At 41.9% G+C, this 12,677-nt stretch overlaps 1 protein-coding gene across 1 annotated transcript in view; it reads right to left on the bottom strand.

Moving 5' to 3' along the window:
- Positions 1-12,677, bottom strand: part of AFF2 (ALF transcription elongation factor 2) — a 588,903-nt gene that overhangs the window by 44,477 nt on the left and 531,749 nt on the right. The window contains exons 11-12 of the mRNA XM_049871652.1: positions 10,670-11,683; positions 9,666-9,787 (exon numbers count right to left, since the gene is read on the bottom strand). Coding sequence (XP_049727609.1) covers positions 9,666-9,787; positions 10,670-11,683 — 1,136 coding nt within the window. The remainder of the gene's footprint in view (positions 1-9,665; positions 9,788-10,669; positions 11,684-12,677) is intronic.

Consider the following 12,677-nt stretch of genomic DNA (forward strand, 5'->3'; position numbering starts at 1 on the left):
TGCCAATTGTAATAATATTTGTCATCTTCGCCACATTTTATTTCATAAATGTGGCCCTATGTCAATTGTTGTCATGCAGCAAAATTTAAAGAAAGAAACCTTAACTGTTTCTGCTATTACCTTAATTGGTTAGAATTAATCTTAAAATACTTGTCAATGGATTTTTAAAATTGCTTTGACACACAGAACCATTTTAAGAGAGTCATGAGGCCTAATTAAAATGATAGTGAACAGAACGATTAAGATTCTTGTCCGTAAGGCAGCTCCACAAACATCAGATCACATTACCTATTATCATTACAGAGTCATCAGATCTTTGGGGATTTATATAAAGAGAAGACAAGCATTGCTGGGCATCTATAAAAAGCAAATTGTTCCTTAGTTGTGGCCACTCACCTACAATTGAGCTACCTGAGAAGGTAGTAGTGGCTGCCAGGGGAAGAGCTGCTTCTAAGAGGCACTTGATTTGCCGTTGGCCACTACCATAATGCAAGGCCACCAAACTGACCAGTGGGGAGTCAGTACATTCTGTGCAGTGGGAGCCAGTGACCTGGCACCTATCCATCTGCCTGGATGTAACCTGGAACTTTTGATGACTTTTTTGGTGGCTTTCAATGACTTACTTGGGGAAAGACACCCAGGAAGCATTTTCTAGAGATTCCTCTATCTCTGTTATGGCTTCCCAATATAAGAAGAGTTTTGCTTCTTTGTTTACCTCACATGACAGGCCAGAGGAGGCCAGGAAACAAGAAAAGGGGAGGGATCACTATCCCCGCAATCCTTAAGAGGCCCTGCTGATGGTTCAAGCTCCAGAGAAGGACAGGGAGGGACTCAGCAGGATCCTTCTGTTGGATGATGGAGAACTCTGCTGTTATACTTTCATGAGTCATTCTTTGCTGGATTTAGAATATTCATTTAGAAAAGTGAATGCTGTCTTCTAGAAAATTCCAAGGGTTTGGTTTGAAGGGTCAATGAGGGACAAAGGGACAGGCAAAGCTTGAGAAGAGGGTTCCCAGGAGAAGACTCTTGAGAGGCCAGTCCTTTCTTTGTTCTCCCTCAATTCCAGGTATTTTCCACAGACTTGGATTTGTTTGATGAGAGTAAGAATCTGATTCAGGCCCTTCTCAAATGAGAAATGCTACTAGGTAGACATTGGTTTCCTACTAGAAAAAGAAAGACTAAAGACCATGGATAGAAACACCATTTTATGAAAACAAACTCATATTACTAGACATTTACTTAATGCCTGGTCATCTGTCTTCCATGGGATGGGGCAAGTGGCAGGTCAATGGGTATCTTAGGGACACTGGCAGTGGGGGCTAATGGTCGTGGGGGCTAATGCCCTGCTATCCCTAACTTTTCCTTTTATTTTTTCAGTTTGATGATTCTTTTAATTTAAAAAAAATTCGAGAGGCGGGGCCAACATGGCAGAATAGCCAGATGCTTCCGGCAATCCCTCTTACAACAAAGACCTGAAAAAACAAGTAAAACAATTATATTTATGACAAGCTAGGAGCCCTGAAAGTCAAAGGCAAAGTTAGAAAATGGACTGAGCGCCAGGGGGAGGGAGAGATGGTTTAGAAGTGGAGAGGAGTTGCCGGACCTGAATCGCTGGGATCCCTCAGGAACCATTCCTGGGAGCGGCTGTGGCAGGCTGGTAGTAGCATTCAGTTGCGCTTTCCTCAAGGAGAGGAAGCCAGCTACACAACCAACTCACACCTCCAGAACCACAGAAGGAACAGTGCTCTTGGCAAAAGCTCAGTACTTGCGTATATTTTACCATATCCCCCCACCCCCAATCCAGCTTCAGAGGCTGTTGATTTCCCTGGGCCTGTGATAGGCCCTGTTGAGCACTGGGAGCCATTCTCCTGGCCTTGGAGAAGGAATAAATTTGCAACTGGAAAAGATAATTTGCCAGCTCTGCTAACCTGGGGAGCTCCAGACAGAAGCGGCTCCTGTCCAGGCATAAACGGTCTGTAGACTTTGAACACATTTCGGGAGAATAGGCCCTTGTTGGCAGACTGCAACTGTTTCAGCTGTGCGGTGGAGAGGTGGGTGTTTGATGTTTGACACCACTTTGCCTATTAAACAGGGTCCTCACCTACCCATATCAGGGGCCTAAGGACTGGTGGCTCCACTCAGGTCACCCAGCCTCCCACGACAAAGGTTCAAGGATAACTGGTACCTCCCACTCCTTGCAACCAAAAGCATTGGGTGCCCATGGTCTGTCTGCAGAACACACCTACCTGTAGGCTTTAGGGAAGAGGGATGTGCTTTCCTCAGAGAAACTTGGGGGATGATTCTCAGTCCCCTGCCTTGTTCAGAGTGTGACCCCTGCTGCAACCAGATACTCGTACCTACACCAATCACTCCTGCCCTTCTAAGACTGTAGGAAAGAGCCTGTACCACACACCTGATGACCTGGACACCTGAGAGGAAGCCATACAAGAAAAGCAAATGGACTCCTAGACTGATATACCTGATAACAGCTCTAGCCATCTGGTGACAGGATGTCAGAGCTTGCAAGGTGAAAATAATCTAGCTAGCTCACTCAAGCAGCCTATTGGGGCATACCAAAACAAAACAAAGCAAGAAGCTAGGATACAGTAAGCAAACATAAAATAAACTGATATAATAACATAGATGGCTCAGAGACAACAGTCAATATCAAGTCACATAAAGAAACAGACCAGGATCACTCCAACAATCTCTCAAAACAAAGAATCGAGGGATCTTCTAGATGAAAGTGCCTTCCTGGAATTACTGGATACAGAATAAAAAAGAATAATATACAGAACCCCTCAAGACATCAGGAAGGATATCAGGCAATACATAGCACAAGCCAAGGAACACACAGATAACGCACTTGAAGAAATGAACAAGGTTCTTCAAGAACATAATGAAAAATTTGATAAGCTGCAAGAAACCATAGAGAGACAGCAATCAGAAATTCAGAAGACTAACAATAAAATCACAGAATTAGACAACTCAATAGAAAGTCAGAGGAGCAGAAATGAACAAGTGGAAGGCAGAATTGGTTAGCTTGAATATAAACCACTTGGCACCAATATATTTGAAGAAAAATCAGATAAAAGAATTAAAAAAAATCAGGAAACCTTTAGAATCATGTGAGACTATACCAAGAGAAATAACCTATGAATGATTGATTGGAGTACCAGAACACGGAGGGATAACAGAAAATACAGAGAGAATTGTTGAAGATTTGTTGGCAGAAAACTTCCCTGATATCATGAAAGATGAGAAGATATCTATCCAAGATGCTTATCGAACTCCACATAAGGTAGATGTTAAAAGTGAGTCACCAAGACATATTATAATCAAAGTTGCCAAAACCAAAGATAAAGAGAGACTTTTAAAAACAGCTAGGGATAAACGAAAAGTCACCTACAAAGGAGAGTCACTAAGAATAAGCTCGGACTGCTCAGCAAAAACCATGCAGGCAAGAAGGAAAAGGGATACCTTATATAAGGCATTGAAGGAAAAGAAAATTGCCAGCCAAGAATCATAAATACAGCAAAATTGTCTCTCCAATATGAAGGTGAAATTAGGACTTTTCCTGATAAACAGAAGTTTAGGGAATTTGTAAAAACCAAACCAAAACTACAAGAAATACTAAAGGGATTTCTTTGGTTAGAAAATCAATAATATCAGGTATCAACCCAAGACTAGACAACTGGACAGAACAATCAGATGTCAACCCAGGTAGGGAAATCACAAAAATAAATCAAGATAAAAAAAATTCAAAACAGGGAAACAGCGATGTTATCATGTAAAAGAAGACAACATTAAAACAATAAACAGGAACTAAGAAATGTAGTCATAGATCTTTCATATGGAGAGGAAGGCAAGGCGATATAAAGAAACAAAAGTTAAGTTTAAACATAGAAAAATAGGGCTAGATATTAAGGTAACCACAAAGGAAACTAAACATCTTACACATAAAAAAAAAATGCAAGAAAAAAATAGAGACTCAGCAGAAAAACAATCAACAACAACAAATAAGAGGAAAAGACAATATATAAACTACTCAGCACAAAAAAAATTGAGTGGGAAAAAGAAACTGTCAAAAACACAGGAAAAAAAACATCAAAATGACAGCACTAAATTCATACCCATCCATAATTACGCTGAATGTAAATAGACTAAATGCACCAAAAAAGAGACAGAGAGTGGCAGAATGGATAAAAAAAAACATGATCCGTCTATATGTTGCCTACAAGAGCCATACCTTAGACTTAGGGACACAAATAAACTAAAACTCAAAGGATGGAAAAAAATATATCACGCAAACAATAATCAAAAAAAAGAGCTGGAGTGGTAATATTAATTTCTGACAAAATAGACTTTAAAGTTAAATTCACCACAAAGGATAAGGAAGGACACTATATAATGATTAAAGGGGTAATATACCAGGAGGATATAACCATATTAAATATTTATGAACCCAATGACAGGGCTGCAAGATACATTTTTTTTTTATCCCTTATGAACTTAGATGCAAAAATCCTCAACAAAATTCTAGCCAATAGAATTCAACAACATATCAAAAAAATAATTCACCATGACAAAGTGGGTCTCATACCAGGTATGAATGGATGAGTCAACATTAGAAAAACAATTAGTGTAATCCATCATATAAATAAAACAAAAGACAAGAATCACATGATTTTATCAATTAATGCAGAAAGGCATTTGACAAAATTCAAAACCCATTCATGATAAAAACTCTCAGCAAAATAGGAATAGAAGGAAAATTCCTCAACATAATAAAGGGCATTTCTACAAAGCCAACAGCCAACATCATCCTAAATGGAGAGAGCCTGAAAACATTCCCATTGAAATCGGGAACCAGACAAGGATGCCCTTTATCACCGCTCTTATTCAACATTGTGCTGGAGGTCCTAGCCAGAGCAATTAGGCTAGACAAAGAAATAAAGGGCATTCAGATTGGCAAGGAAGAAGTAAAAGTATCTCCATTTGCAGATGACATGATCTTATACACAGAAAACCTAAAGAAGCCTCAAGAAAACTACTGAAAGTAGTAGAAGAGTTCAGCAGAGTATCAGGATAAAATATAAACATACAAAAATCGGTTGGATTCCTCTACACTAACAAAGATAACTTCAAAGAGGAAATCACCAAATCAATATCATTTACACTAGCCCCCAAGAATATAAAATACTTAGGAATAAATCTTACCAGAGTTGTAAAAGACTTATACAAAGAAAACTCCTTGACACTACTGCAAGGAACCAAAAGAGACCTACATAAGTGGAAAAACATACCTTGCTCATGGATAGGAAGAGTTAACATTGTACAAATGTTTATTCTACCAAAATCGATCTATGGATACAATGCAATTCCGATCCAAATCCCAACGACATTCTTTAATGAGATGGAGAAACAAATCGCCAACTTCATATGGAAAGGAAAGAGGCCTCGGTTAAGTAAAGCATTACCAAAAAAGAAGAATAAAGTGGGAGGCCTCACTCTATCTGATTTTAGAACCTATTATACTGTCACAGTAGTCAAAACAGCCTGGTACCAGTACAACAACAGATACATGGACCAATGGAACAGAATTGAGAATCCAGAAATAAATCCATCCACATATGAGCAGCTGATATTTGACAAAGGCCCAAAGTCAGTTAAACGGGGTAAAGACAGTCTCTTTAACAAATGGTGCTGGCATAACTAGATATCCATCTGCAAAAAAATGAAAGAAGACACATACCTCACACCATGCACAAAAACGAACTCAGGATGGATTAAAGACTTAAATATAAAATCTAAAACGAAAAAGATCATGGAAGGAAAAATAGGGAAAATGCTAGGAGCCCTAATACATGTCACAAACAGTATGGAAAACATTACCAACAATGCAGAAGAGAAACTAGGTAACTGGAAGGAAGCTCCTAAAAATCAAACACCTATGCTCATCCAAAAACTTCACCAAAAGAGTAAAAACATTACCTACAGACTGGGAAAAAGTTTTTAGCTATGACATTTCTGATCAGCACCTGATCTCTAAAATCTACATGATACTGCAAAAACTCAACAACAAACAGACAAATAACCCAATGAAAAAATGGGCAAAAGAGATGAACAGGCACTTCACTAAAGAAGACATTCAGGTAGCTAGCAGATACACGAGGAAATCCTCATGATCATCAGCCATTAGAGAAATGCAAATCAAAACTACAGTGAGATTCCATCTCACTCCAACAAGGCTGGCATTAATCCTAAAAATACAAAATAATAAATGTTGGAGAGGCTGTGGAGAGATTGGAACACTTACACACTGCTGGTGGGAATGTAAAATGGTACAACCTCTTTGGAAATCGATTTGGCGCTTCCTTAAAAAGCTAGAAATAGAACTACCATACGATCCAGCTATCCCACTCCTTGGAATATATCCTAGAGAAATAAGAGCCTTTACACGAACAGATATATGCACACCCATGTTCACTGAAGCACTGTTTACAATAGCAAAAAGACGGAAGCAACCAAGGTGCCCATCATGGGATGAACCGAAAAATAAACTATGGTATATTCACACAATGGAATACTACGCATCTATAAAGAACAATGAAACTGTGAACCATTTGATAACATGGAGGAATCTGGAAGGCATTATGCTCAGTGAAATTAGTCAGTGGCAAAAGGACAAATATTGCATGAGACCACAATTATAAGAACTCAAGAAATAGTTTAAACAAAGAAGAAAATATTCTTTGATGGTTATGAGAGGTGGGAGGGAGGGAGTGAGGGAGAGGGGTTTCCACTACTTTAGGTGAAGGGAAAGACAACACACAATACAGGAGAGGTCAGCACAACTGGACTAAACCAAAAGCAAAGAAGTTTCCTGAATAAATTGAACACTTCAAAGGCCAGCGTAGCAGGGGCAGGGGTTTGGGGACCACGGTTTCAGGGGACATCTAAGTCAATAAAAAAAAAAAAAAGTTTTTTTTTAAGAAATCATCCTGCATCCCACTTTGGAGAGTGGCAATCTGCGGTCTTCGAAGCTAGCAAGTGGCCATCTAAGATGCATCAGTTGGTCTCAACCCACCTGGAGGAAAGGAGAATGAAGAACACCAAAGACACAATGTAACTGTGAGCCCAAGAGACAGAAAGGGCCACATAAATCAGAGACTACATCAGCCTGAGACCAGAAGAACTAGATGGTGCCTGGCTACAACCGTTGACTGCCCTGACCGCAACAGAGAACCCCTAAGGGAGCAGGAGAGCAGTGGGATGCAGACCCCAAATTCTCATAAAAAGACCAGACTTAATGGTCTGACTTAAACTAGAAGGACCCCAGCGGTCATGGTTCCCAGACCTTCTGTTAGCTCAGGACGGGAACCATTCCCAAAGCCAACTCTCCAGACAGGGATTGGACTGGGTGATGGGATAGAAAATGACACTGGTAAGGAGTGAGCGTCTTGGATCAAGTAGACAGATGAGACTATGTTGGCATCTCCTGTCTGAATGGGAGATGAGAGGGCAGAGGGGTTCAGAAGCTGGCCGAATGGACGCAAAAATAGAGGGTGGAGAGGAGTGTCCTGTCTCATTAGGGGGAGAGCCATTAGGAGTATATAAATTTTTGTATGAGAGACTGACTTTATTTTTAAACTTTAACTTAAAGCACAATGAAAATTAAAAAAAAATTGTGGTAAAATATATACAAAAAATTTGCCATTTTAGCTTTTTTTAAGTACAATTCAGTGGCTGTAATTATATTCCCCATGTTGTACAACCATCACCATGATCTACTGCCAAAGTTTTCCATCCCCCAAAACAGAAACTCAGTGCCAGTTAAGCAGTTCTCCTCCCTCAACTCCTGGTACCCATTAATAAAGTTTGGTCTCTATACGTTTGCTTGTCTAGATATGTCCTATAAGTGGAATTACACAATATTTGTCCCTTTTGTGACTGACTTATTTCACTCAGCATGTTTTCAAGGTTCACCTATGTTGTAGTATGTATCAGAATTCCATTTTCTTTATGGCTGAATAATATTCCATTGTATGTATAGATGACATTTTGCTTCTCCGCTCATCAGTTGATGGAACTTGAGTTGTTTCCACTTTCTGGCTATTGTGAACAGTACTGCAATGAATATTGGTATATGTGTGTGTGTGTTTGTGTTGCTGCTTTCAAGTCTTTGGGGTATATACCTAGGAGTGGAATTGCTGGTTCTCTGCCTTTTCTTTATGCCTTCAGGTGCCCTGAACCAGTCAAAGCCTGGTAACCAGACAGCTATTGCTATCATGGCTCTGCCATTTGAGTCTTTCCTCCTTGGAATGAAGGACAGTCCCAGAATGACCATGTTTGCCCATGGGTAGAAGCATGTTTACCCGTATGCCGGAATCACCCTGAGGTGAAGGGCATTGGCTTGCTCCACTGGAAGGGTTTCTAGTTCTGAGAATTCCAACCATGTGATTGGATGTTTCAGAGCCAAGTTCTACCAGGTGATACAAGTGTACCTCACAAATAGCTATGGATCATCAGGGAGGGGGCAGCCCAGGCCCAAGTCTCCTGAGTATAGAGAGCAAGGCCAGTGGTAATTGGCCTCTTCCTACCTTTTATCTCAAAACAGCAAGGATTCAGGCAAATGTAAGCTGATAACTTATTTCCGACATCTTATCTGTGGCAGATTGATGCCGTATCACTGATGTTAAACAGTAATCTGTGAAATCAATTGTTAGCAGCAGTTAGCCAGATTGCCTCTCTGCTCTGGGCTGTTAATAGGCTCCAAAACTGGTCTTTGATGGAAGTAATCTCTAATTTTACATGAATTTATGGCAATAATTACCCAGATGGAATGGTTAAAGCAGCTGACATGATTGTTAGTTACATTATGTTTATAAGACAGAAGAATGTGGTCAAAACGCTTGGTATAAACAGAGGGTAGGACTTCTCAGGGGAAGCCTGGTACAGTCTGAATGAGGGGGAGACAAGGCAGCCTGCTGTCTGACTCTGGCACCTTCCACTGAGAGGGAGCAGGGAGAAGAGGTACCAGCTGGCTAGACTTAACATGTCCATCCCAGCTGCTTTCCCAAACACAGAACTATCCCAAGCAGAGGGCCACTCCCAGACCCTCATCTCTCTGACCTCACCAAACATGTCTTCCTGACCTCCACAGAGTTCAAGAGATAGCTCACGGCCCTCAAGCTTCATATTAATGTTAAGTAAGGACACCAGAGAGGAAGCAGCTGGTCATCCTGTTAAGACCCAGGAGTTGCTTTTTCCAGGGCAAGTGTTTAATCACCATTGGAACTGAAAGTTCTCCAGAAGCAGGTGATCTGGTAAAGTGAGAGGTGCCTCTTGATGCTTCCCTTTTTTAATTCATTTACTTCCTCGCTTCCCTTAGTGCTAAAAATTTGTTTGGACTGATTTCTGTGATCAGTCTGAGTTGGAGTAGAGAAATGTTGCTAAAAAGTTCATGTTGCCATCCCAATCTGGTGGCCTGTATTGCACACTTATTCCACCTTGTTAGACTGGGTACAGCTGTCCAGCCTGGACTGAGAAACTCCTGTTTTCACCTAACATTCCTCTGGGCCAGGATTCCCCTGGTGGTTTCGATTAGGATCTCTTATGAGTCTGAACAACCAAGCCATCATATGCAGATAGGGCAAACTCACTCTCTAGTGTTCGGAGGCTTGTGGGGTGGGGCTGGTGAGATGCAAGGTGGGAGCAGGCAGATGGTCGTGACCTCCTCCAGGCGTTGCTTCTTCTCAGGAATTTTCTCTGCAACTTCTGTTGGCTTTAACAGGAACAAAAAGATACACAGAGCCTGAAATACTTAGTACATTCAGATAACCATGTTTCATACATTTAAAAAATATCATCACGGTAGATAGTTTGCTCCTAATTTAATTTCTAGATTGGGTGGGGAAGTAAAACAAACACGTTTGATTCGATAGAGAAACAATCAGCCTCACCTTGCCTCGTCCTACTGAGAAGTTGGCATTTGAGAGAGCTGAGCTGCCATGTAAACCTCTGATTAAAGATTCAGTGGCACAGGAATCTCATAACAATAGTAACAAGAATCTATAATTGGCAGACACTTCTCCCCATCAACAATAGCACCACAAATTAGTAGTTTGGAACTAACATTGCAACTCTTGGCATACATCCTGTCAAAGCAGCATGGGGACTGTGGGTGACTAAAAGTTACTTACACAATCAACGACATGCAAGGAAATTAACACGTGCAAGGCACGCCTTGGGACCTTTTCATGGGCTGGTTCTGAAGGTATGCTTCTACCATTAGTTGAAACTTTGTCATCACAAAGAATGACCCGAACTAGATTTCTATCCTTTAAAGCAGTTTTTCTGATACAGCAGCACCAGGTAACTAAGACACTGGGGAAGTGGTCTTTCCTCGTAATCTTCTTTCCTACACGTCATAATCCCTTACGGGCCTTACTGGAGGCTCACGCCATTGGTTGCCAAACCGTGAGCAGTCCTAGCAGTTCCTCCCTGGTCATGTGAAAGCGTGCATTTTCCACAGAAGGCATTGTTGCTTTCACCAAAGCCTGCAATCCACTGCCATTGGCCTCCTTGAAAATGAGACTCAAGACCAAGCAAGCCAACAGACAGCCACTGCTCAGGATCACTTGGCAGGCCTCTTGGGACAGCTTACCTTGTGCTTACGTTTGCCCTTAGGGGCAGGTTTTTCCACGGCTGGGGCAGCAGTCTGACGCTTCGGTTTTGAGGCAGTCTCCTTGTGGTCCGGCTTGGCGGGCACAGCTTGGAATGAATTGTGGCCAGGTACTCTAGAGAGTAAGTCAAGGTCAATCTTCACCCAGAGATTTTTCAGATTCTCATGATCTCGTAGAGGGGACAGCAGCTCAGTATGCAGGACAGGCAGGGGTGAAAAAGTTGGCTCCTCGTTAGTGACGGTTAAGTTGTTGTTGTTGTTGATGCTGCTGTTGATTAAGGTGCTGAGGGTCAGGCTGGCACCACAGGCCTCCTTGGATTTGGCAATGTTTCCCCCAGGGACAATGCAAGGAGGCAGGACTTTGATCTGCAAGGTCTCTTCCTGATCTGTGTTGGAATCAGATGTAGACGAATCTGTTTCAATGAATTCCCGGGACTTGGGCACCATCTTGCCAGGCCCTCTGTACTTCTTCTTCTCGGCAGCCAAGGGCATGTTAGGCCTGGGTTCTTTCCTTGGGACTGGTTTGTGGGCAGTGGCTTTGTTGCGGCCTCTGGGTGGGTCAGGAAGTTCCACACTTTCTTTTTCTTTGGGAGTGCTGCTGGTAATATTTGGTTTGGACCAGGTAAAGTCGTCAACACTGGTGTTCTTCTCTACCTTTTTGGGCTGCTTTTTCCCAATTGTCCTTTGAGAGGCTGTCTCAACAGTTGTTGACAATTTATGCTTCAAGGCCTTTGTTTCTGGAGTTTTCTGGGTGGGCCGTGGACGGGCTTTGTCCCGAAAGAGACTGAGGAGAGGCCTTTCTTTGGGTTCAGCCAGGATCTGGCTGGGGTTTGTCTTCACCTTGATCTGGACTTCCACTGGCTGGATGATTGGAGGAGGCAGAGAAATGGTCTCCATGGGTGTTTCATTTTGGCCACAAATAAATGACTTGTTCTGGGAAGTCACTTTGTTAAGCCATTTATCCAGCTGCCACTTGTTGGTGGAGGGTGGCTCAGGCTGCAGATTGAGAAACAGCAGCAAAAATTAATTTTACATTTGGGAAGAATATAAAATTCTCAGGACCCCGACTGTTTGCTAATAAAAGCTTTGGGTGTTAAGTGATCATTCACACACACATACACATACACACCACATCAATCAAATTACCTAGATTGCCAGAAACTCCATAAACCAAACCCAGCCTACTTATTCAAACTAATTTCCACTCCTCCTCTGAAAATATTCTCTGCTCTGGCCTGGAAGGAGAGAATTATTCTAGAGGGTGGGCAAGGGGACCTGGCAAGGAAACCTGTTCCCAAAATCCTTTGTGGGGACTCATTACTCAACCTCTCACCAGGAGGCAGAAGTAATGATCTCTAATACTGAAAGGAAATGTAAGTGTGCCTCAAATGTAACTCAAAAGGAAAGGCTTTCCATCTGCCAAAGTGCCAGGGCCTCTTGTATGACACTGTAATTCACTGCAAACAGAGCAGGCCCTTTGTATTTTTACTGAAGGATGAAAAGATTTGACTTCCAGGGGGAAAAAAAAATCTTGCACTTCCCTTGGTGTCTGGGCAATAACCAATTTATGGGGACATGCAGACAGACACTAGTGTCTGCTGTTAACCATGGGAATGTCACGTACGATTCAGGTCCTTGGTTTCCAACTCAAAATTTTGCCAGTTGAACTAAAAGAATCATCATTTTTATTAGAACTGATCTTTTGAAAGCCATCAGCTGAGGCTTATGGCACCAGCCCATAGAGGGTGACAGAATTAAAAACACTCGAGCAGCTGTGATTCCAAGTTGCACGGGACAATGGCAGGTAAGAGGCAAGGAAATTGTACCAGCTGCCACTGTGGGCAGTATAGCCCCGGGATTCAGAATGTCAGCTCTGGTAATGCACTGACCTGGGTTTCAGTCCTGGCTCTACCACTGTCTACTTGTGAGATCATGCAAGAAGTTCTTTTTTTAACCTCTCCGAGCCTTATTCTCTCATCTGTAAAATGGA

Source organism: Elephas maximus, chromosome X (genome assembly GCF_024166365.1).
Source record: "Elephas maximus indicus isolate mEleMax1 chromosome X, mEleMax1 primary haplotype, whole genome shotgun sequence".
Lineage (NCBI taxonomy): Eukaryota > Metazoa > Chordata > Mammalia > Proboscidea > Elephantidae > Elephas > Elephas maximus.